General features: G+C 46.6%; 1 protein-coding gene and 1 non-coding gene across 2 annotated transcripts; both read left to right on the forward strand.

The window, feature by feature from the left end:
- Positions 1-1,029: 1,029 nt before the first annotated feature.
- TRNAE-CUC (transfer RNA glutamic acid (anticodon CUC)) lies at positions 1,030-1,101 on the forward strand. The gene has a single exon. It is a non-coding gene; the product is annotated as a tRNA-Glu (tRNA).
- An 11,102-nt stretch (positions 1,102-12,203) lies between these two features.
- Positions 12,204-21,276, forward strand: DNAJC5 (DnaJ heat shock protein family (Hsp40) member C5). The gene is made up of 5 exons (XM_061441599.1): positions 12,204-12,374; positions 15,766-15,902; positions 18,173-18,386; positions 19,320-19,491; positions 20,505-21,276. Exons 2-5 carry the CDS (start codon positions 15,796-15,798, stop codon positions 20,606-20,608), a joined length of 597 nt encoding a protein of 198 aa, XP_061297583.1. The 5' UTR covers positions 12,204-12,374; positions 15,766-15,795; the 3' UTR covers positions 20,609-21,276.
- The last annotated feature ends 2,827 nt before the right edge of the window (positions 21,277-24,103 follow it).

Raw genomic sequence — 24,103 nt, forward strand, 5'->3', positions numbered from 1 at the left:
TCTGCATCCCCCTATCACCTCTGCATCACCCCCAACCCCATTGCAGCCCCCAGGACCCTCCTCCCACAGCTTCCCTGCATCCCCATCCCTTCTGCAGCCCTCTGCAGTACCCCCATCACCTCTGCATCCTCCCAGCATCCCCCCATCACCTCTGCATCACCCCCAACCCCAATGCAGCCCCCAGGCCCCCTTTCCCACAGCCCCCCTGCATCCCCATCCCTTCTGCAGCCCCTCTGCAGTGCCCCCATCACCTCTGCATCCTCCCAGCATCCCCCCATCACCTCTGCATCACCCCCAGCCCCACTGCAGCCCCCAGGACCCCCTTCCCACACCCCCCCTGCATCCCCATCCCTTCTGCAGCCCCTCTGCAGTGCCCCCATCACCTCTGCATCCTCCCAGCATCCCCCCATCACCTCTGCATCACCCCCAGCCCCACTGCAGCCCCCAGGACCCTCTTCCCACAGCCCCCCTGCATCCCCATCCCTTCTGCAGCCCCTCTGCAGTGCCCCCATCACCTCTGCATCACCCCCAGCCCCACTGCAGCCCCCAGGACCCCCTTCCCACACCCCCCCTGCATCCCCATCCCTTCTGCAGCCCCTCTGCAGTGCCCCCATCACCTCTGCATCCTCCCAGCATCCCCCCATCACCTCTGCATCACCCCCAGCCCCACTGCAGCCCCCAGGACCCTCTTCCCACAGCCCCCCTGCATCCCCATCCCTTCTGCAGCCCCTCTGCAGTGCCCCCATCACCTCTGCATCACCCCCAGCCCCACTGCAGCCCCCAGGACCCCCTTCCCACACCCCCCCTGCATCCCCATCCCTTCTGCAGCCCCTCTGCAGTGCCCCCATCACCTCTGCATCCTCCCAGCATCCCCCCATCACCTCTGCATCACCCCCAGCCCCACTGCAGCCCCCAGGACCCCCTTCCCACAGCCCCCCTGCATCCCCATCCCTTCCGCAGGCTCCACAGCCCCTGCTCAGCCCCGGCGGCAGCGCCGGAAGCACAGCGAGCAGAGCGCGTTGCTATCGCTCCCTGGTGGTCTAGTGGTTAGGATTCGGCGCTCTCACCGCCGCGGCCCGGGTTCGATTCCCGGTCAGGGAAGCTCCGCTTTTTGCCGCTCTACCCCCAGCCCCCCCGCACGCTCCCGCACCCGCCACGCCACGGAGGGGAGGGGGGCCTGCGTGCCGCTGTGCGCATGCGCGCTGCGCCGGCTCCGCCCCCTCCCTCCGCGCCGTGCGCGTCGCCGGGTCCCGCTCCGGTGTGAGGCGGCGGCGGCGGCGGCTCGGGCTGAGGGAAGCGGCGCCGCCAGCGGGGCCCAGCCCGAGGAGCCGCCCCCAGCCCGGGGCTGCCCGGCTCCCCCCACCCCTTCCCGCGGGGCCGCAGGTGAGCGCGGCGGGGGATGCTGGGCCGCGGCGGGCCCGGCCCGCGGGCGGAGGCCAAGATGGAGCTGGTGTGAGGGGAGCGGGGGGAGCCGCCGGGCCTGAAGCGGGTGTGGGGACCCCGGCTCTGCCCCACCGCCGCAGCGCGGCCTCATCCTGAGGGGAAAGCCCCCACTAAAGGCCTGTAAAGGTGAATGCTGCGGGGGGGAAGCCGAGACGGGGGTGGCACGGAAGGGAACCGCGGTGATTTTCCTTTCCTTTCCCTTCCCTCACGTTGTTCGGCTTGGTTTTGTCGTTTAAAACCGGCCCGGTGGTTGTGTGCCTGAGGAATGACGTGTCGGGGGGTCAGTCCAGCCTTTTCCATGGGGAACTCGTGCTGTTCGCTCATAACAGTGTCTCCTGGCGCCGGAATTAAGGATTCGGGTCAGGTAATTCGGTGACACCGATAACACCTTTGCTTTGATGCTTTATCAATACCTTACCGCACCGTTGTTGGCTTGATCACACCGACGGAGCCGTTTCTCCCTTGCAGGGAAGGTGAAAGCCATCCGTGCTGTATAACACAGGGGAAATCCAGATGGTTTCATCTCTTTTAGGCTTGTTTTTATGAGGGTATTCGTTTCCATGCACTGTGAGGCGTTGCTGTAGGGCTGCGATGCTGAATAGTCCCTGTCCTGCAGTAAAGCTTCAAGAAATAAAGGTATAAATAGGGTAAATGGTGTTAACACGGGTGGGGATTGATGTTCTCCTGCCTGCTGGCTTATCGTAAGGAAATGACCGTGTTATTTGTGTGTTTCAATGCTGTATTAGCGTGCTGCTATCGAAGCAGGAGCTTGCAGGCCTCATTCACCCAGTGGCTGGCTGGGGTGTTTCACCCGTTTCATGGTAAATGAAGCTATCAAGAGTATGCCCATCCGAAAGGGTTTCCTTTTGGGATGCATCAGGCTAGGGCCTGTTTCACTTCTCGTAGAGCATCAGGCAGGAATTTAGTGGCATTTAGTCTTTTGAGCAGGGTTTCTGTAGGGGCATTGTCCAGTCCTGAGGCATCTGTTGGTTCCGGGCTGCTTGGAATCAGTGCATGCAGTTTTGTTTGTGATGGAACAGGAGAGGATCCTGATGAATGGATGCCGAAATCATTTGCATTAATGAATTGCCTCTCGTAATTCAAGTACACAGTGCTCTGGGAGGGAGAATAGGGGGGAAGCGAAAGCTGGACTGGAAGAGAAACTCACTTTAATATCTAGAATGTAGGATGAAAACCAGTTTGGTTTCATTGGGGTTTTCTCATGGTGCTCTAAGGGCTTTGGAGAGATGGCCTGATGCTGGCTGTGCAGAACCCGCTTTGAGGGTGTGAGATCCTCAGTCAGCTTGGTGTAAGTGTTAATAAATGCCTCTTTCCTTCGCTCCTTTATATCATCTCAGTGATTGTCCGTGGCATTTAAATGAAAGGGGAGATGCTGCAGTGTGGTCGTTCTCCTCCTCGTTTTTTGATGCATTGTACTGCTAAATTGCAGGTTTGCAGTGCTGGGGAAACCAGAGGTTTCCCACCTTCCCAGGCTGGCCGTGTGCTATATTTAACCTGTTATCAGTCAGTGCCTGAAAACAAACTCCTGTCTTTGTAGTATGTTTTATCTCCTTGTTCCTTGCATCCATGTTGATTATTCCCAAGAAGTACAAACACTCCTTCCTTAAATGCCAGCAGTCCTGGTCAGCTGGTGCCTCCTTTTGCAGGTGAGTTGTGTGGGTTGTGGCACCATCACCAGCCTGACTTCAGTGATGAACCAGCTCAAGATGGTTGGAGCCTTCCAGAGGCTGTTCTGCAGTAGATGAGCAGAGCAAGGTTTGAAATGCAGTGGTGATGTGGTATGAAGTACACTTACAATGGCGTGGAAGCATCTGTTGAGTCAGTGGCACAGTTTGGATCATCATATTCTGCAAGAAAATGGAACCCAGTGGTCTGAGCACTGATTTTGAGCCTTCTGGCCTCATCTGCAGGGGATGTTAGGGAGCTGGTGGTTGTCAGCAATGGTGCTGTTAATCGTCGTATTTCTTTTTGTCACCTTCAAGAAGGATTTTTGGCTGGGTTGAAGCATTCTGATGGTGAATACTAAGGGAAGCACACCTGCCTTAAGAAACCATGGTTTAGGTTAAATGTAAAAGTTGCTGCTATAACTGTGTGGTTTTTAACTTCTTAATTCAGTTGCCAGAATATCCTCTCTGGGGGAATGGCACAATGGAAGACAGGGAGTTGGCCCTGCAAGTGAGTCCACTGAATGGCATGACATACAATAAGAGTGGTGTAACTGGCCTGCGACAATCGTGTAGTTCCCTCTTTTGATGGGTTTATCATAGAATCCCAGCCTGGTTTGGGTTAGAAAGGACCTTAAAGCTCATCCAGTTCCAACCCCCCTGCCATGGGCACAGCACAAACCAGAGATCCAGGCAGCACTTCCTGCTTCCCTGCCTGCCTTTGGGGATTCCTCTTCTCTTTGAGAATATATATTTCTGTCTCTGTCAAGGTTCTTACTGCTTGTCCTGGGAACGCTGACTTACACATCCTACTTCTGCTTTTGTCGCGTGTGACAGCCCTTGCTTGGCTTCAGCAGTGTCTTGCTGAGGTTGTGTTAGGTGGCAGCAGGATTCTGGGATGGTTGTGGCTTTGACCGAGCAATCTGTAGGAAAAGTGAAGGTATAATCCTTACAGGCTGATGATATTTGCAGTGTGGATGGGAGAAGCCCAAAGCTTGCTGGTGCCAGTACAGAGCCGGTTAGGAAAAGCAGAACCTTGCATAGGTTTTCTGTTTGCTTTTCCCCTTTTACATCTTTAAGTTTTTGGCTATATTTCAGCTGAAAATAATCTTTTCCCTTCCATCTGTCATTACATATTTTATGTCTTAGCAGGAGTCTCTGTTACTCTGATGGTCAGATCTTGGCAGTTTCCTTTTTGCTCAGAAACAGGGTGTAACTTTGAGTCATGCTTCCAGTGCGTGGTGTGTAATGGCAGTCTTGGCCTGGACTGGGTCACTCAGGAAGGAGTTTTCCTTATGAATCTGCTTCTTATGGCATCAGGATTTAGGAACACTTACTGGTAAAAGCATAATTAGGTTTAAAGCTGCTTCTGGGGAGGAGGGGGACTTGGGAGCCAGACTCTGGATGTTTCTGTGGGCAGTTATTAATCACAGTGTCTGCAGTAAGTTTGAGTATGGCAGTGCAGGAACTTCATCTTACCAAGAGGGGGTTGCATCAAGCAAGAGATTTATCTCGCTTGATATTATGCAGCTCTGGGGGAAACAACACAAGAGGGATGTGGAGCTGTTGGAGCAAGTCCAGAGGAGGTCACAAAGATGCTCCAAGGGCTGGATCACCTCTGTGGAGACAGAGCGAGCTGAGGAGGAGGGAATGGGCCATGAAATTGCTTGGTGCCTCCATTGTGATCTGTGACCTGTTTCTCGGAAGCTATAACCAGATGTATTTGCTGTGCTAAATTGAGTTAAAGCATGGGATTCAGTTACTGTGCAGAGCAGTGCATTGATTTACGTTCCAGGTTCATTCTGAGTTGCTGTTCTTTGTGAACTTCAGGGACGTTTTCCACTCGATCACAAAGGAGCTCTGTCTCCTGCTTCTCCACATGTGTACAATTCTGATGTGTGTCTTGAGGAGCTCTTGTGGGCTGAGTGATGAAAGAAAACAGGGTATGAACCATGTCTTCTGTTTAGAAGCTTTCTTCTATCATTGTTGGGTTTGTTTGACACCTCGCAGGTCCCTCATTCTTCTGAAGGCCCCAGGGTTAATCCTGGGAAAGAAGGTTCTTGCTTTGAGTGAACTGTTTTCCTCATAGAGCAAAATAACTGCATGTTGCACAGAAATATTTTGCCTGGATGGTAATGAGTGAAAATATTTGTCTTCCTTAATAACTCTATCACTCTTTCTTTTCCTGCAGAGTTCCCAACTTCCACACTTACTCACTTCATTCTTCTTGCACTTGGCACAATGGTGGCTCTTCACAATTAACTGAGGAAGACCAGACTTAATCCAAGGTGTTTGGAAGATGTGTGCTTACAATCTCCCAATGTACCTCACTGCTTCACTGAATAGCAGGGACAGCAGTCAGTGTGACTTTCTTTTGTATTATTTGTCCTGAAGTGGACTATGTGTTGGATGAAATATCTTGGGTGATGAAACCCAGCATCTTCCCTGGCTTTCCTCCCTCTTATGCACAAGTCCTTACCTTGGTTTCTTGCATCTTGTCTGTCATGGTTGAAGTCCTGAGACCAGGATGTTGTCTTAAACCCACTTCTCTTCCAGCGACTTGTTCTGTTGACATCTGCCATGTAAACCCCAGTTAGTCCCTCTTGCATGTTAAGAATGATCTATGATGGCTTTCACACTTCCTTCCATGCTGTTTTGAGGCTGCTTAAATGTGTAGATGTATAAAATGTTATTTAAAAATAACCCTAAATGAGGAAGGATGCTCTTTTGCAACTGATTATGTTCCTGTTAAGGATCTTGAGGAGCACCTACTCTTGGTTTGGGGAATATGTGTAAGAGTAACAGCAGTCTTAACATTGCATTAACTGTCATATACAGGCAGACTGAAGAGACCTGTCATGCTCTGGTGTTAGTTTAGATCAGAGGGAGGAATAAAAGCATCATAATCACAAAACCTGTAGGGCTTTCCGGCTTCGTTCTCAGTTATTTAGGTGGAAAAAAGACTAAATGTGATAATTCTGTGCTTTACACTGCAACTGCCAGGCATGTGCATTGGGAACGGCAGTGCTTAAATTATGCATCAGTGTAATAGTGGCTTTTTTGTTCCAAGTCCTCTGAAGCGTGAATCTGGTGTGAAAACTCACCTTATAAAATCTATATGCATTTAATGTTCTGTTTCTTAGCCCAAATCCAATGTTAGAAAACTCAGTTCAGTTTGAACTGGAATTCAAGCTGTGTCTTTTTCTGCGTAATCACCAGTGAGTGAGTGGCAAACCCAGTAGAACGAAACCATGCTCACTTGCTTCATTATTTCTAAATTATGGGCTGGTTTTTGTTAAGCAGCCTCAAAATGCTGTTTCCAGGCTGAATGGTGGCACTCAGGACTCTTCATCACACAGTTTGCAGATGAAATGCGTGCAGAGTAAGATAATGGTGGAAGTAAATAGCAGTAGGGGTTCTGTAGGAGTAATAGAAATAGGAAGTAGATCTTTTTTGTTGGTGAAGCCACACTGTATAGGAAATCCCAAGGAGTTTATCTCCTGGATGAAAATGTCTAAGTTAAAACCGGTTTTAACCCAGCCCTGTGATTTGTTTGGATATTCCCAGCTAAATGAGCTGGGTGGAGACAACGTGCAAGGCCTGAGGTCCTGAGCCACCTCCCAGTCCAGACTGACTCGAACCTGTGAGTTGTGTACTGGTTAATGCATTATAAGAACATAGTTACATGAGCAGAGCATTCACAGGGACTTCCTTCCGGGCTGTGAAGACTTTTGGATCAGGGGATAAATGCGTCATCTACCCCAAGGTGCTGTTTGCTGTGTATTTGCCTCTGGGCATGGGCTCTTGTTTTACTTGACCTAGGAAGGAGCACAAACATTTGCAATGAAGCCATGTCCCTCCAGCCCAGCCTTCAAGAGAAAAGGAATTTTGTTGTGCTTTCCTGCCAAAGCAACAAGTAAAGGTTTGAGTGGCACAAACTGTGCTGCTCACTGCAGATTTTATTGTGAAAATCTCAACTCTTTCTGCTTCTAAATATCCATGTGCTGGGGATTTGGATAGGGCAGGTACGTAACTCATCTCCTCATGCTTCTTAAACCATTTTCTTTATGGTTTATGTATGTTCTTTATGGAATTTAAGAAGGAAAGGTGTTCCTTATGGAACATCTGACACTATCCAGTGAGGAGGAATCTGGGATGATGATGACTGAACAATGTCCACAATTACATATATGGATTTTTTGTTTCTATCAGTTTTATCAAGGACAAGGCCAAGGGGAATGGCTTTAACCTGCCAGAGGGGAGACTGAGATGAGCTCTTAGGCACAAGTTCTTCCCTGTGAGGGTGCTGAGGCGCTGGCACAGGGTGCCCAGAGAAGCTGTGGCTGCCCCATCCCTGGCAGTGCTCAAGGCCAGGTTGGACGCAGGGGCTTGGAGCAAGCTGCTCCAGTGGAAGGGGTCCCTGCCCGTGGCAGGGGTTGGAGCTGGAGGAGCTTTAAGGTCCCTTCCAACACAAAGGATTCTGTGATACGAATCTTTGCTCTTCAGTCCTACCTGAAAAGACCTCTGGTTTCGCCATGGTCTCTTTATGATCTAATAAAGAAGCCTTTGAATGTGTTCTGTTTTTCACAGGAGGAAATTAAAATGTTCCCTGGCAGTTTCTGTGAGGAAGTGAAATGATGAAATAGTGAAGTCTCCTCCCCACGCTCCACAGAAACTGGGGAGATGCAGTTGAGCAATGAGGAGAGTGCAGAGCTAAAACGAACGGAAAGGTTTCCCCCTCCTCACAGTTTAATGTGAAGGATTTGTAGGTATGTTTAACTTTGAAACTTTGCAAAAGAAGAAATCTTTGGCAGTAAAGTGTTCCCAACGTAACTGAGAGGCTACAGGTGCTGCTTGAGGAATTATGCATCATCTTAGCCTGGGAGGACCTGATCAGATACATGAGGAAAAAGTAAGACAGGGGAAAAAGTTCCTTTTCTTCCTGTGTTATTGATAAATAAGGTGAATTTTTAGACTAAAATCTTGCAGATGACTAAAAACTGATTCCCCTATGAAACAGAGAGAAAGGCTTTGACATCACAGGGACACTTACATAGGATGCTGGTGGTATAAAGACACCTCAGCTTTTCTTTCTCTGGCTTTATGGGTGGTCGTGTTTAGAAACTTGGCTTTATAAATTCTGATTTAGAAGTTCTGCTTATTTTGCTCTTTTTATTGACAACTTTTAAGAGGAACATTTGTGTGCTTGGTGGGGGGAGAGCTATCTCTTACAGACCTGGATGGCTGAGATGAATAACCTGAAAGCAGTGAAGTTTCTCCCAGGGAAACACCAGACTGGATCATTTTAGATCATCCCATCTGCTGAACCTTTGGTCCTGTAAGACAAATCAACATTTTTTTTTCTCTTATTGATGCTTAAAAGCCTTTATTTATCTCATTTACAGGTGGGACATAATGGTGTAGGTCCCAGTTCAGTGTGAATAAACTCATCTGTTTGTTCCAGGACTACTTCTGTGTTTTAAACACTTTTACTACATTGGTACAGTCATTAGCAATATGATTCTTGAGATGGATGCAGTTAATTCAACCCACCTCGCACAGATGGAGCTGTACCTCTGCATGATGCTTTTGGAGAAGTTTAAGATGTTTCTTCTCTGCAAGAAATAAATGGCATCGGTATCACTCCACCCACTGTAGTGGGGTTATGATTTGTTCTGTCGGACTTGGATGCTATGAGTAGTTACAGTGACTCAAGCACTTCACAGGTTTATATATAGAGTGAATGAAGTGAAAGAATGGGGCAGGGAAACAGAGCTACTGTTTTCTCATGCATTTTAAGGGCTGAGTAAGCAGATGCTGGGTTTTTATAGTCATGTGCAGTTGATGACATTTGTCCTCTGCCATATAAACTGCTGTAATGCCATAAAGAATAATTTACTTTTGCTGAAGGATTAAACAGGAGCAATGAAATCCAGAGTAGGGAATGCACTAAAACCCTAGGGTTTTACAAAAGAATTCCTTTCCTTGAGGGGAGAGGATAGAAAATATGAATCTAATACTTTACATTTTTAACCCCTAACATGGGAAACCTTCTTTGGTAGGTTTGAACCCTCCTCTTGTGTAGGGTACAAGGTCACGAGTCTTTATAACAGGTTGGTCAATCAGACTTAACTGGCTACGTTTTAATCTGCTAAGCCTATTAGAGATACAACACTTGTAGCGCTGTAGTTAAGTTTGCCCCAACTTTCAGTGCAGCCTCTTTCAGTCGTTAGTGATGGATATTCCAGCAGTTTAGGCTTGAATTCAACAGAGAAGTTGTGTTGTCCCAGATTTCAGTTCTTTAAAGGCTCTGTGAAAAACCCCAAACCCTCCCATTGAAGAGAACTTAATGAAGGTTTTAGCAATCTCTCACTGTTGCAGGCCTACCTCCTGTTCCCAAGGCAAAGTAGTTTGGCCATGGTAAGGTTCTTTTCTCTTGGGAGAAGGCTCTATGCGTTTGAATGAATTCCCTGGATATGAGGTTAGCTTTACATCAGGGTTTGTATGTGACACCAGAATGTCGTTATGGACGTGAAGTTTCTCATGGGACCTTTAGCAAAAGGCTCCAAACTGAATAGCAAAATTTAGCAGGAAGGCTTTTGTGCTGGGATGTAAAAATGCAAGCAACACCAGAACACTCACTTTTGGATGCATGAATGAATATTAAACAGTAGTGCTTCCATTAATAGGTAAAAAATTACTATTTCAAGGCAACTGAGGGAGTGTTCACAAAGAGCTCTTTAAAACAGTGCTGTTCTTGAGTGCATTTATAGCCAGTTTGTTTTACCTTTGGCCTTTTCACATAGCTTTGTTTGTGATGGAATTGTTTCTTGAAGTGCTATAACAGAAGTGATGTAGCTCACGTGCATGGTGGAGATGGGTTATAAATCCGGGTATCTTGGGATACATTTAGAGATACCTCTCTCTGTTAGCAGCACAGGGAGCAGGGTGATGACCATCCTGTTAATAGAACTGTTAAATACAAATGGTTCTGCATCTGTCAGAGGAGGTTGGGGCAGGCAGAAGAAACAGAGGCTTTCTATCAAGAAGAACAGATGTCAGAGTTGTGTAAGGAAAAGATTGTATTGCTGAGAGCAAGAAGAGGTGGTGAGCACCACTTATGGGGCAGTGTATGGGGAAAAAAGACAATATTAGATAAATCAGATTCAGATCTGGAAAGCTGGAAGAGCTGGTTTGGATATGAGCAAAAAGAACAGGGAAACTTCCTAAGTGTGCTTTGTGTTCCAAAACTTACCACAGTTTAATATGTTGCTGAATTCAGTTTGCGTTCGTGTAGCTTTGCTTTCCTTATCTTCACCATTCTTTAAGCTTTTCTTCCGATTTCCATACTTATATATGTATTTTCTGCCTCCTAAACGTTTATTCTCTTCTGTGGACTTCTTTCCTTTGAGTTTTTGTGTGTTTTGAAATGGGTAATGCTCATTAATCTTGATGTTTAAATGCTTCCATTTCCTTTCATTGCATCGGCCCTTTCATTTTCTCTCCTTTTATTTACATTGTGAATATCATGGAGTAAGGAGGGGAAGATACTTCCAAGTAGTTCTGAGCAGGGTATTATGTGGAGTTCTGGGTCAGTGGATCTCGCCTGCTGAATAATGAGATTGGATGGATAGATCAAAACATTCCCAAGTCACTAGCATGGAATCACTGGTTGCAGCAGGAGCTGCGGAAAGGCACGTGGAGGATGCGGTGAGGAAGAGATGATGTGAAACACCTCGCATGGGTTTCTCTTGCCCTTTGATTTTTGTAAGAAGTACTTTCCTTTGGGGTTTATTTTGGGCTGGTTTGGGTATTTCCAGCTGTCCATCAGGCTTTCTGCTCTTAGTGGAACTTTGTATTGGTGTAGCTGAGAGACTGGAGGGAATACTGCTGCTCCGTCCGTAGTGAGTTAAAAATACCTCAGTGTATATTCTGGGTTCTGTCCCTGGCTTGGCATTAAGTGTGTATGCTGTAAGACAACAACTTTTCTTCTGATGGAGTGAGTGTGATGAGGCCTGGGCTGGAATCGTGCACTGGAGCTACTTGAAGCCTCTACCCACACATCACTGTATTTTCATTTGCTTCATTATGTGCCAAATGCTGCCTTTAGCTGGGGAGCTCATTTTGAGAAAGGCAAGCAGGTAAAATCAAATCTCCAAAGTGCATTTGGAGTTTGCTTTCTTCTATTCCACTCACAGATTCCAGCTGTGTGCATCCCTAAGCTGGGTGTGCTGTAGCTGCTTTCCAGCTTGATTGTCAGCATTTCAGAAGCTTAGGTTGCTGTCTGAAACAGTTAGTTGTAAGTTTAAAGGTGATCTTCACCCATGTATGAAGGCAGGGCTTACTTAGGGGGAAAAAATATACTATCTGCTACATAGTGATGGACAGAGAAGATCTGCAGCAACCAGAGGCAGAACTGGTAGTCTCGTCCCTCTGAATAAGCCTGTTCCAGTCCCAAGAGCCATGTTTCTGGTTGCTGATCCTATAAACCATCTGCAGCTTTCTAAGGATTGCTTTGAAATGATCCTGTGCTTCAGGACGAGGGGATGTGGGTAGGATGAACCTGTGGTTTTCTCAATGGAAACTTGTCCTGGCAAAATGAGTTGGTGTTGCTCTACATTTCAAGCCCATGAACCGATGTTGAGGCAGATAGAGTGGCATTAGGAACGGCATAGTGGCCTTCAGCTGCTCCACATGTCTCCCTCAGCTTGGTGGCAGTGCTGTTAATACCTTGTGCTGTGCAGGCAATGCTGATTTCTATGGACATCTCGAAGAATGAGGTTTATTTGTCATGAAGGCACCAGGGCGCCCCTGACCCGCTGTGTTACTGAGCTAAAGCTGTGTCTAACAATGTTAGAGATGATCAGGACTTGAAACCCACGCTGCTCGTGCTCTAAGTACAGGTATGTCACAAATGCATCAGTAGAAAAAGTCCAACAGTTAAAGAGGTAATGGCTGTTGGGGGTTCTGAGTGACTGATGGCTTTATTGTAGTTAAGTAGGTGTCTGTCACATGGGAAAAGGGGCTGAAGCTGCAGATAAAAGTATGGAGTCCTCGGATCTATACTTTAAACTATTTCTAACTGACTTTGACAGGTAATCAATTCCAAAGACAAGCATTTACACTGTGGAGACTGAAGAGTTAGTTACCAATGGCTTTGCTTTTGTTTTGTCTGCAGGAGCATCAGTTTTAGAGCTGTGTGGAGGCTGTTACCACCTACATTAAAGTATTCAAGCCAGACACTAGGTAAGTCCTGTACTTTTTGATCTCTTGTAGCTACTCATTGAAATGCAGAGTAAGACTGAGGAGACGAAGTGCAGGGTTTCCTGTAGGAATCTCTAATACCTCACGAAGCCATGCTTAAAACACCTCATTCTTCTTGATAATCCAGTCTTGAATGTGCCTCTCTCCTCTGCCCTTTGAAAATGTTGTTTTTTCACCCTCCTAAAACAGCAGTTTATGAGGCTGACTGAATGAATCTGGGACAGATGGACAGGATGCAGAGGCCATTGGTGCTATTTCATTGTTGTGATAAATCCGTATTTCCTAAAGTGCTTTCTGGCTTGGTGTTTTCATTGAGACTTTCCCTAGTGAACACTGGGGAGATGTGGTAGGATTCTTTTGGGAAATCAGTCTTTCTAAGGTTCATTTTACCACTGATGTATTTTAAAAGTTAATGCTGGCTCCCATAGATAACCTGTAGGGTTTCATCTGAGTCTTTTCAGCAAGGTGGTACCCATAATACTGACCTGGTCATGCTGAAACAGTTGCTTTTTCTGGCAAAGCTGACTAAGGGAGGATATTCTGGTACGCAGAGGGTTAAAAACTGTGCTGTTTAATCCAGGGGATTACCTTTCTTCAGAGAGAAACCTCTTCAGGGCATCCTGCTTGGGGAGAATGTGCAGCAGATGGCTTGTTGCTGCTGAATGCAACACTTTGTAAAGGCACAGGGCGATTTTCAGTGCTGTGAATTAGAACCACTTGTAAAAGCAGGAGGATAGATAATACCCTGGTTTGTGAGGTCCTCTGAACCTAAATGACTTGCACCTTTATTGTCTGGTTCACATTTGGAAAGGCAAAGGTTGCGTTCCATACTCCTCCCTTAAATCACAGGCTTCCCAGATGAATTCCTGTTACCACCTTGTCCTCTCCTCTCCTAAGGCCAGGGTGTCCATTTCATACCAGTCTTGAAAGATAAATGCAAGCACCCCTTGCACTGAGCTCCAGATACCCTGAGCTGTTCATACCAAAGTGATTAAAGATTGCAGTGGTGCCTTTGTTGTTGACAGGCAGCCTGCAGGTAATAGACACTGCCTGGCTCAAGTTGAATTCATTTCTATTAAACAAATTGACCCTCATTTAACAGTGGAGTTTGATTATTAAGCAGAACGTGGTGTATACCTGTGATCCGCAGCATCTGTGCGCATTGGATTCATGTTCATAGAGTCATAGAGTGGTTTTGAAAGCTCATCCAGCTCCAACTCCTGCCATGGGCAGGGACCCCTTCCACTAGAGCAGCTTGCTCCAAGCCCCATCCAGCCTGGCCTTGAACGCTGCCAGGGATGGAGAATTTACCACTTCTTTGGCCAAACTGTGCCATTGCCTCAGCACCCTCACGGTAAAGAACTTCTTCCTTATATCTAACCTTATATCTGGTCTTGAGCACTGCCAGGGATGGAGCTGCAGACTTTTAAACAGCACAGATGTTCAAAATGCTCTTGATGCTCCAGTTTGAAGCAATACCTTCTTTGGAAGGAGTAAGTTAACATGTAGAATCCCAACCAGGATGCTTTTCCCCCTCCCGACTTCAGATTAATCCCACAGGTCCCTGGCAAAGTGCCGATAGACACACTCTGGATGCTGCCAATGGGTTACTGGTGGAATGGAGCTGCAAGGGAATTCCCCAGGAGGGCTGGAAGGCAGCAGTGTGGTGGGAGAGCAGGAGAGGCAGGGCAGCAGTCGGAGCAGGCCGGTGGGATTAGCCAGATTACCAGAGGGACGTCAGGATCGTCAGCCTTTGACCTCCCTTGGGCTGGAGGGGGCTGGGAGCCCATGCATGGGAACAGGAGGCTTGTTCCTGGTGTATTCCCAGATGTGGGATTTCTTTCCTGAAATATTTTTTTGCCTTTCACTGGCTCGGATGGTGCCCAAATAAATGAGTTGGTTGTGTTGTGTCTTGCAGCCCTCAGTAATTTCCCTCTTGTACAGAAAGATGCTGGGAGCTGAACAGGATCCTTGACAAGATTTTCTCTCCCTACCCACACATTCACTTTCCAGAATTGGGGTCTATTGTGAATTCTTGGCCTAAACATTAGAGTTTAGACCTATTTATAGCTTCCTTTTTAGGTAGCTTTTAATTCAGTTTACCAGGGCTGCCAGAGACTTCTGGAAGGAAATTAGATGAGAGTTTGCAGACCCAGTGTTGAGCTAATGTCAAGTTGAAGAGACCAGACGTGGAGGAGTAATTAACAGCAGGCTACAGGATGAAAAGGAAGTTGCAATGTCTCTATCCACATCCTTGCCATGTGGTGACACTTGCACAGCCACGATGGTACCATGAGTTGGAGGATGCAGGACTGTGGCTTTGTGAAGCATATCTGCACTGTGAGGTCACTCCAGGAGCCCTGCAGAACAAGATGGGGTATCCAGGAGTATTTCTTTCGGGTAGCTTTTAGAAGTTGACATTCTTAACTTTGTTATATAAAGGGTTAAATTGGAAAAGTCCAGGGCTTTAAATATCTTTTTCAAAGGCTACATAATCTGGTGTAGGCTAACTGTAATGACATAATCCCAAAATAGCCGGTAGCCTCCTCTTCGATGCTCATCCTTGCAGCAGTTCTGCAGCTAAGGAACAGCAAGTGCTAATCCCCTCAGGATGTTAGAGGACATAACCATGCCTGCCCATGGCATGGCATGGGGGAGGCCTCTGGGGTCCTTCATAGTTGAATTTGGAGCAGGAGGTTAATCCATGCTCAGGAAGTGTGAGTTGAACTAGGATACATGTTAAACTTCAAGTTATGAGGCAGGAGGTCTCTCGAAGTGGGCAGGCATCCCTCTTTTGTAGTGGGATGCATAGGCCCAGTCAAACTAGCCCTGACTAAAAGTTTCTGCTTGACCTGGTGGCAGGGAGGTTTGGTTTGATTTTCTTTTAATGCGAGAGAATTACCTGCAACTGAAAATGCAAACAAAATCACCCCATAGCAAACGTGGTGCAAAAAGGCAGCCTCATCGTAATAGCATCCTCTCTGTTGTTGTTTCTACATGTATTATCACAAATAAATTATCTTAATAGCAAGACTAAGAAAGAAGGTGAAGTAGCTTTAGGGATGTGTTACGCAGTACCCATCTGTAGCTATACTCAGCTGTGGATTTGGGGCTCTTGGAAAGAAGAGTTGAGTGCGTGCATCAGTGATTGCAGGGTGCCTGGTGTTGGGCTGAAAATGTAATAGTTGTTTTCACTGATAATTCACTGAGTAACTTTTCAACTTCCACGTAACGTTAAGAACCTTTTCCAAGCACATTTAAACCTTATAAAAGACGAATTTTCACACCCAAACTCTGTTTTTAGGGCTGATTTGATTCCTGAGGTCGATGGTGTTCTTTGTTTAAGCATTTCTTAATCTTTGCTCTTTGGCAGGGACCAATTCTCTCTTCAGGGTAGCTCGAGATGGCAGACCAGCGGCAACGCTCGCTCTCTACCTCTGGAGAATCACTATACCACGTGCTGGGCTTGGACAAGAATGCCACTTCAGATGATATCAAGAAGTCATACAGGTAAAGCTGTGAGTTCTATAGCACAAATAGCTTTAAGTGTTCAACTGATGGCCTGTTCATGTCTAGGCTGGAGTTGGTTTATTTACACCTTTTGCAAGAAAACCATGGAAGAAACCCAGGTGAAAACATGGTTTCCTCTTGCAGAAATCAGAGTGAAACATGCCTAGGATTTGTAGAAGTGGTTAATGTTAAATTGTCACATCTTATCTCTAATAAGTGAAGTTCTCAGGCAGGCAGTATCATTCTGAAAGGTCTGTAGATGAAGTTGAACAGAGTTTTAAGACAGTGTGATCAGAGTTTAAGTCTTCATGTTATGTGCCTAGCTTACAGGGACTAAAGATGTGCAGTGCTGCCCTTTAGTCCATTACTTCCAACTCTGGCGCAGTGAGGTATAGATTAAAGATGTGAATAAGGATGAAAACTATCAGCAATGGGTATCAGCAGTGGCTTTTCTTCTAAAAATCCATTCAAATTTTCTTATTCTATGGGGAGGTACTACTTTAAAAGAGGATTTTGTCTTTATTTCTTTTCTTAGACACATGAAGTGGCTTGATCTTGACCAAACAAAACCAAACCAAAGTCCTGCAACATCTCCCTTTCCACATTCTCCCAAAACCTGCTTGGATGCAATTGCTTCCCCGCCTTAGGCATGAGCTGTGGTCTTGTGGGCTGTTTGACAAGTGGCAATGTAGTTAACATTACACTAGGGGTCAGCAGTAATCTGTACATGAGGATGTTCCTTTTCAGAGTGGTTTTCTTTTAGTCTTTAACATTCACCAAAACTTTTTCCCTTTCAAAGTTTCGTTTTAATCCTTATGGCAGCCACATGGTGAAGTCTGTGAAGAAACTGGGTCTTCAGAAACGGGCTCTGTCTTCCTAAACTGGAAGTTTGAATCAGTAATGGTCAAGCCTTAGCAACAGGAGAATTATTTTACCTTCCTGAGGGCAAAACTGCAAGTTTTCCCTTTAGGGGAGCAACCCAACTGCATCCTATGGTGAAACAAAGCTGGTTCATACCCATCTGAGCCTTCATCCAGTCTTGTTTCCTCCACTGCTTCATGACAAAAGGACTGACCACCCCTTGTTTTCACTCCACTCGAACATCCCTTGCTGGGCTGTGGGGTTTGTGTTCATGTCTTATCTATTGCAGCCTGATAGTAGCAAAGCCCTGTCCAGATTTATCTAACTTCCCCCTGCTGATAAAACCTGTGAGTGTTGAAGTCCTCACTGAGGCTATGCCAGGGCATTATTTACCCTGAGCAGCATCATTTACAGGCTGAGTGTTTCAAGTGTGCGCTCAGCTTATTGTTGGATGCTGTGATACCTTTCACACACATCCACATGTGTGCTTGCACACAGCCTTACTTCATGTTTGTCTGAACATCTCCCCACTGCAAAGCTGTGTAAAGCTCTGCAGGTTCTGCTGTGCTCCTCAGATATGGGACTTCAAGGGGGGGTTCTTTTTTTTTGTGGAGAACTGTTAGCATACAATTCAATGTCGTTTTCTACTTGGGAGCACACTTTTCTGTTGGTAAGGGGGTGTTTGCTCAGTTATATCTCCTGATTTCTATAAGTAGCCTGAGCCATTTCAGAACGAGCAAATTTATCAGTGTTGAATCTGATTCTTTTGTGCTAAATTTGGACACCTCTGGGGACTGTAAAGGGCTGTCAGTTGTAAGGGATCTGTCATGGTTAGGGGAGGGACCTTGTGATTTCCTGATAGCTTTAAACTCTGGAGCCGTTTCTATTCTAGCAAGCCTTGAACTGCAAAGTACTTTGTTCCTGCACAGGAATTGGTAAATTAACCACAAGCAATTGTCTTCTATTTTTGTGTCCAGGCACTGCAGATCACCTGTGGCAGCTTGCTTTTATTTAGCCTTTTGTACTATATCTTAGATTTATGCTCTCTTTTTGCTGTTGGCTTGGTCTTTGCTTTAGCAAGAGCAAAACTTACTGGTGGAAATTGCTGGAGCTGAGGGGTGAACCCCCCCCCCCAAAAGGACTCCTTTTCTTCAATGTCTCTTTATTCCATTGGATTTCTGAGGGCTGAATCCAACAGTCTGAAGTCAGTCCTGTGAACTAAGCTGGACACTGCTGCAGCCTTTTGTTGTTATCTAAGGAAGAATCCTCACAGATGAAGAAAACCAACTGGCACTTGAAAGTCTGCCTTGAGTGACAGGCTGTGGAACGAAATAAATAAATATCAGACCCCAGGACCCCAAATCCCAGTTTTTCATCTATAAAAAGAAATCTCTTTCTGTTTTCTGCAGGAAACTGGCGTTGAAATATCATCCTGATAAAAACCCTGATAACCCCGAGGCAGCAGAGAAGTTTAAAGAGATCAATAACGCACACGCCATCCTGACGGATGCCACCAAGCGGAACATCTATGATAAGTATGGGTCTCTGGGTCTCTATGTAGCAGAGCAGTTTGGTGAAGAAAATGTGAACACATACTTCGTGCTGTCCAGCTGGTGGGCAAAGGTAAGTGAGAGTGCAAAGGAAGTTGTTCTGGGTTGGCATTTAAAACTCTCATGCAGGAAGGTCTGTCAGAAGGGTGCTTACAGGCTTACTCAGGGGGTTCTGTGAACATATACCACTTCAGCTCCTCTCTGATTTGAGAGGCTGCAGGTTATTTGCTCACTTGCCCATCCCTCAGCAGCAGGAGTAGCACCAATATACCAAAACTATGCTTTAAGCTCAAGTTTCCTCATAAATGCACACAAAAATCTGTTTGAAAGCATTGTGTGCCTGGAGTAGATGTTACAGTTGTTGTAGAGATGCCTTCTAGGAGTCTTCTGCCAGTACTTGGCATTTCATTTGCTGGCTTCATTTCCTACCTCTTGCCAGCATTGTCTCCAGCTCGAGTCTGCTGCAGTAAGTTGCATCATCGTGCTGGTTTGCTATCTTTAAAGTGTTTTTTCGGTAGCATCTCACCTCCGTGTCCCACATTGAGTTACAGGGAGCTCTGCAGCTTTGCCTGCAGCCTTGGGCAGGTTGAAGACCCTGTGTAGGTACATCATGGCTTGTGCGTCAACTACCGAGTGTAAATCTTGCCCAGGGTCACTTATGCAAGCTACAATCTGTCCTAAGCTGTTGTACCTCTGGATTTTAATACAGATACACTTCTTAGCCCTGTATCTTCTTCCAGATATAGCAGAATAGGCCATTTAAACCTAAATTATAGGAATTCAAGTAAGCCAGATGAGCAGTGTTCACCTTGGTGTAAAATGTTGAGAGCTGTGGCCAGTTTTGCACTTACTTTTGTATATATGTATATTGTTGATGGAGTATAAAACTCTGGCTACGAAGTTCTGTCTCTACATGACCGAATTTGGTCTCTGCTTTCCATGTGAGTCTCACGGGCTTGGTGGTTGCAATGGTTATGGATGTTTCTCTGTCTCCTGTCCTCTGCAGGCCTTGTTCGTGTTCTGCGGCCTCATCACAGGCTGCTATTGCTGTTGCTGTCTGTGCTGCTGCTGTAATTGTTGCTGCGGGAAGTGTAAACCTAAACCTCCTGAAGGTGAAGAGCAGGAATACTACGTCTCTCCAGAGGACTTGGAGGCACAGTTGCAGTCAGATGAAAGGGGTAGGTGAAACCGCTGCGAGACGTCAAACGGCCATTGGTGCTTATTGCACTGCTTGAGGAGCAGTGGTTGCTCAGTAGAGATCAGCACAGGCCTTGGATTGCAGGTGATTGTAGATGTAGGTTTTCTCCCCCTCTGCTCAGCTCTGGCGTGACTCCCCTCCCTAACAGAGGGGAGACTGAGATGAGCTCTGAGGCAGAAGCTCTTCCCTGTGAGGGTGCTGAGGTGCTGGCACAGGGTGCCCAGAGAAGCTGTGGCTGCCCCATCCCTGGCAGTGCTCAAGGCCAGGTTGGACACAGGGGCTTGGAGCAAGCTGCTCCAGTGGAAGGGGTCCCTGCCTGCGGCAGGGGTCAGAGCTGGATGAGCTTTGAGGTCCCTTCCAACCCAAACCATTTTATGATGATCAGGGAGTACTCGTGGCACAAGAGTTACGTGCATAACCCTAACACCAGAGACAGAGGTGCTGAAAACTCAAAGGTCTTCACTGACGTGGTGGGGTCAGCTCCAGAGCAGGAGGTGACCAGCATTCCGCCACCTTCTCATGTTGCAAGAGTCACATCCCAGCCAGACTGGTGTGACTGTAAAAAGGGGCTTTTACCCCAAAGGATGAGGGTGGTGTCAAGGCAGCATTAACTGCGTCAGGAGTGAAGGAAGTGAGACTGCTACCCTGGTAATAGAGCTGATGTAGCTTATGAAGAGATAATGCTATTTCTGTCAAATTAAACTGATCATTAAAGCAATCGTGGAGTCTTGTGTATGCTCTGGTCATGTTTCTAAGGGGCATAGCTGAAGGGTGGGTGAAAATCAGCTGCTCTTACATGAACAGGGACATATAATAAGTTGTTTCACATGTAGACTCGAGTTGAATGGTATCCAAATTACCATCATGGTCCTAAAGGAGTGTAAAATTGTGTTATCAGCGTGTTGCAGGGAGATGTATCTTTCACTTACCAAAGCATAGTGATGCTGTTTTCATCCCCTTGGTGTGCTTAAACCTTTTGCCTTCACTTTGCAGAGGCCTCAGACGCACCTATTGTGATACAGCCAGCATCAGCCACAGAGACAACCCAGCTCACAGCTGACTCTCACCCCAGCTACCACACCGATGGATTTAATTAAGTTAAGGAAACCCTGTAATTAGAATGGATTAAAAAAAAAAGAAAATATATATATATATATATACATGGCCAACTCAACACTAGAATCATGAACATTAGAAGTAGAGAATGGGGAGGGGGAATAATTCTGCCACAGTAAGAAGGCAGCTTTCCAACCTGCCGACAAGATTTTGTAATCCCTTCAGCCTTTTGTCACCTTTCAGTGTCGTATCTGGATGACACGTGGAGTGCTGTAGCATGCAGTATTTAAAGCAGTTTAGCTACGGTCTTACTGGTTTCCTTTCTTTCTTTCTTTTTTCCTTTTTCCCCATTTTTTTTTTTTTATAGCATGTATGGAGTTACGTTAAATGTCTGTGGTGTAATGTATTGAGTTGTCACGATATAAGTGTGATGGAGACATTCTGCATTTTAAGCAGTGGTACTGGCCTGAAAGTGAGATTTAAGCAGAAGCCACCGCTCTTCTGTACAGCTGCGCTGTCGAAGACCTCTCAAAGCTCATGGTTTTCATTTGAGTGCAACAAGCCAATTCTTTTATTCCTCCTTCCATTCCTGCGTTGTTCCCTAAGCACGTTTACAAAGCCAAGCACCAAAACTTGCCAGTCCTGCAGAGCTGGAGCTCACTCTAATGCTGGTTCTCAGCTTAAATAAACCTACCTTGAAACATGAAAAGGGGAGAGTTTCCAGTCTGTGGCCCATACACTGATGAGCAGCTCTGTACGTGCGAGGCGGCCTCCAGTGACGGTGTACCCCCAAACTCCAGTTTGCCACAACCCCAACTGGGATCGGGCTCCTGGAGTGGCGGCGGTGGGACTTGCACCTCAAGCACAAGTCAGTTCTGCTTTGAGTTCAGTCTTTTGTTGGAATGCTGAAGACCAAATAGTGCAGCTTCTTCTGGAGTGCATGAGAATCTTAAAGCCAACTGGTGAACTGGTTTGCACTGAGTGAGATGCAGACAGTAGGTAACAGCTTAAATGTTTTAAAACATGGGGGGGGGTTTAGTGATTTGTCCTAAGAATTGGAGATTTTAAGCCAAATGGGACATTATGTGTCATTTTAAAGCTTTTATAACAACACCAGCCCTTTAATTTTCTCATGAGCACCTTGGTGGATCACTGAAATGGGTTTTTAAGCGCAAAACCACTTTGTGTTTGTATTGTATGATTTGCACATTGTCTCGTGTCTCCATTTGTTTACACAGTGTTCTTCTGTTCCTCAGAACAGCTATGGGGAAACCATTGAAAGGTTCCCTCTACCAGATGATGCTTGAATACTGCTCTAGAAACTGTGGGGTGTTGCGATTGAACCGCTAAGAGGGCGTTTGAGGCAGCTCCTGAATGGCTGGTCTGTTTCTGTTGTTCATAATCCTGCTTTGGATGAGGCAGAGTTGGGGTCTGGAACAGCTCCCAGAGAGCCTCCACTTGGCACGTGGAGTGGTTGATCCCAGCCTCTTCATTTCCATCTTCATGGGTTTATATCACAGTGTGTCTCCTGTCCTTTGTATCCTTCATCTCCCCTTCTCATTTTTCACCTCTGTTGAGAGTAGGAAAACCACCAGACAAGGAAGGGGATGTATTTTCACACCCTCTTTGCATGTTCTGAAGATAATGGAGCATGTAAAACCTGCCATGAGACCATGTTAAACACGGCTGGGTAGAAGAAAATGTTCTTCACAAGATGCTGAGTGAGGGATGCTTGCAGAATCAGGCTTTGCTGTAGCTGTTGGTACAAGCACATGTTTGTTGCCTGCACGTGAGCTTGTTGCATGCTTTTGATACCACATCAGGTCCCAGTGTTCAGAAGGAAATGTTACTTGGAAGATGCTTTCTCTGTCTGGAAAACTCCTTTAGAAAGGACAGTTGTGGCTGATGTGGTTTGAGGTCCTTATTTAATTCAAGTCTTTGTTTGACCCCTTGGAATGAAAAGTGATGTTGAGGCTTCAAAAACCTGGTGTCCCTTTGGCTGTCCTTGTTGATTCTGCCTGAGCCTGTTCTTGCTGTTGACTTGCACGCTGGAATATGCTTGAATATCTGCAGGCTTTGTCCCCTGAACACTCACTGGTTAAAATTGCCTTTATCTGTGCAAACTATGTGCTTGGTTAAAAAGAGATGAAGTGTTTGGGGGGGTTTTGCCTTTGTAAATGAGCACAGTTGCTCAGAGTGACTCGGTAGAGGCTGTTTTCCTGCCTGCTGTAGTTTGTTATGCCCCGTGGCCCCACAAAAGCCCCTTGTTCCCATTGTTGCTCCGCTGTGGTGCAGCCCCTGGTGCTGGGGGCTGGTTGTTGGTGTTCATTTGGAGTAATCCTGTTGTTTCTTAGCCCCTCTGAGCCACTTGCACTGTTCTGGAGAGGCTGGTGGAAGGTACAGTGGGACATCAGGACCGAAACACAGGCAGCAGATGAGGATTAGAGGCAACGTGTGTTTTGTACTGCTCTGGGAGGGATAAATCCAGGATAAATGCATTGGTTTAGTTCTTGGCTTAGCACAGCATGAGTCTGAGAGGCAGCTTTCCTGTCAGTTGTGTCTGTGGGTGAATGGTAAATGAGTCTGAGTGCTGATACATGCCAGAGTGATGGGAGACGCTCCAAGAGAAACTACTCCGAGATTCCAGTTACAGGGAATGATGGTTCTCAATGAATATTCATGGGGTTGAAACAGTTTTAAGTTTGCCCATGTTCATCTGTAATCTCTGAATTTAAGATTATTGTGTAGTAATGTAGTTCTTGAGTGATGCTAGAAAGCTCTTTAAAACAAAAATGATGTGTGAATGGGGTAATGCCCACTCTTCTGCTCTTGTAGGTGAGGTACAAGAGCATCCCGGGCTCTAACCTCAGCTGCACTTCAGAATGGCCAAGGTGAACCCTAGTAAATGCAAGGTTGTGATGGGAATGATGGTCGAAAGCCTGGTGCAGGAGCTCACCTGCAGTTCAGAGCTGGAGCAGATGGAGCATCCCCAGAGCTGCAGCATCCCGTGACCTAGCTTGCCTGCAGAATGTGTCCTCCCACCCGAACCTGAGCTCTGCTGATCTCTGCTCAGTGTTGCCACAACTAAACCTTGGGCTTTGATGCCTGGGTTGGGGTCTTTTTTGTTTCTCCAGGGTTGGATCGTGTGTTTTATATCGTGTTTTACGAGTCACCTGAGACCTGCGCTGCCGTAGCTCAGCCGCCTCCATCCAGCTCATGGAACCTCTTCAGCCCCAGTTTCCCAGTGCTTGTAGGAGTGAGCCTGATCTGGCGAGCTTCTGCTGGCTGGTGTTAAGGACCACTGATGTTATTCCCCAGCTGTGTTGTGTGAAGAGCCATCCATAGCTTAGGGTGAGCAGGAAAAGGGGCTGCCTCACTGCAGGGTGCTCAGGTGCCGCCCCTCCTGCTTCAGGAGGTGATGCTGGACCTGCTGTGCCATCCTCATCCTCACGTGTCCGCTTCACTTGAAGTGAATGAAGGGGCATTGCAGCCCTTAAACGCCAGTTTTGTTTAGTTAGTCATGTCTGTAGGAGATT

Source organism: Pezoporus flaviventris, unplaced genomic scaffold (assembly GCF_033815535.1).
Source record: "Pezoporus flaviventris isolate CSIRO_AGI_PZ_B2104156 unplaced genomic scaffold, CSIRO_AGI_Pfla_v1 ptg000213l, whole genome shotgun sequence".
Lineage (NCBI taxonomy): Eukaryota > Metazoa > Chordata > Aves > Psittaciformes > Psittacidae > Pezoporus > Pezoporus flaviventris.

Excerpts from the sequence above, each read along its gene's own strand:
- DNAJC5 (XM_061441599.1), top strand. The coding sequence starts at position 15,796 with ATGGCAGACCAGCGGCAACGCTCGCTCTCTACCTCTGGAGAATCACTA. Across the intron at positions 15,903-18,172 it reads GATATCAAGAAGTCATACAG|GAAACTGGCGTTGAAATATC; the intron begins GTAAAGCTGTGA and ends TGTTTTCTGCAG. Across the intron at positions 19,492-20,504 it reads GTTGCAGTCAGATGAAAGGG|AGGCCTCAGACGCACCTATT; the intron begins GTAGGTGAAACC and ends TTCACTTTGCAG.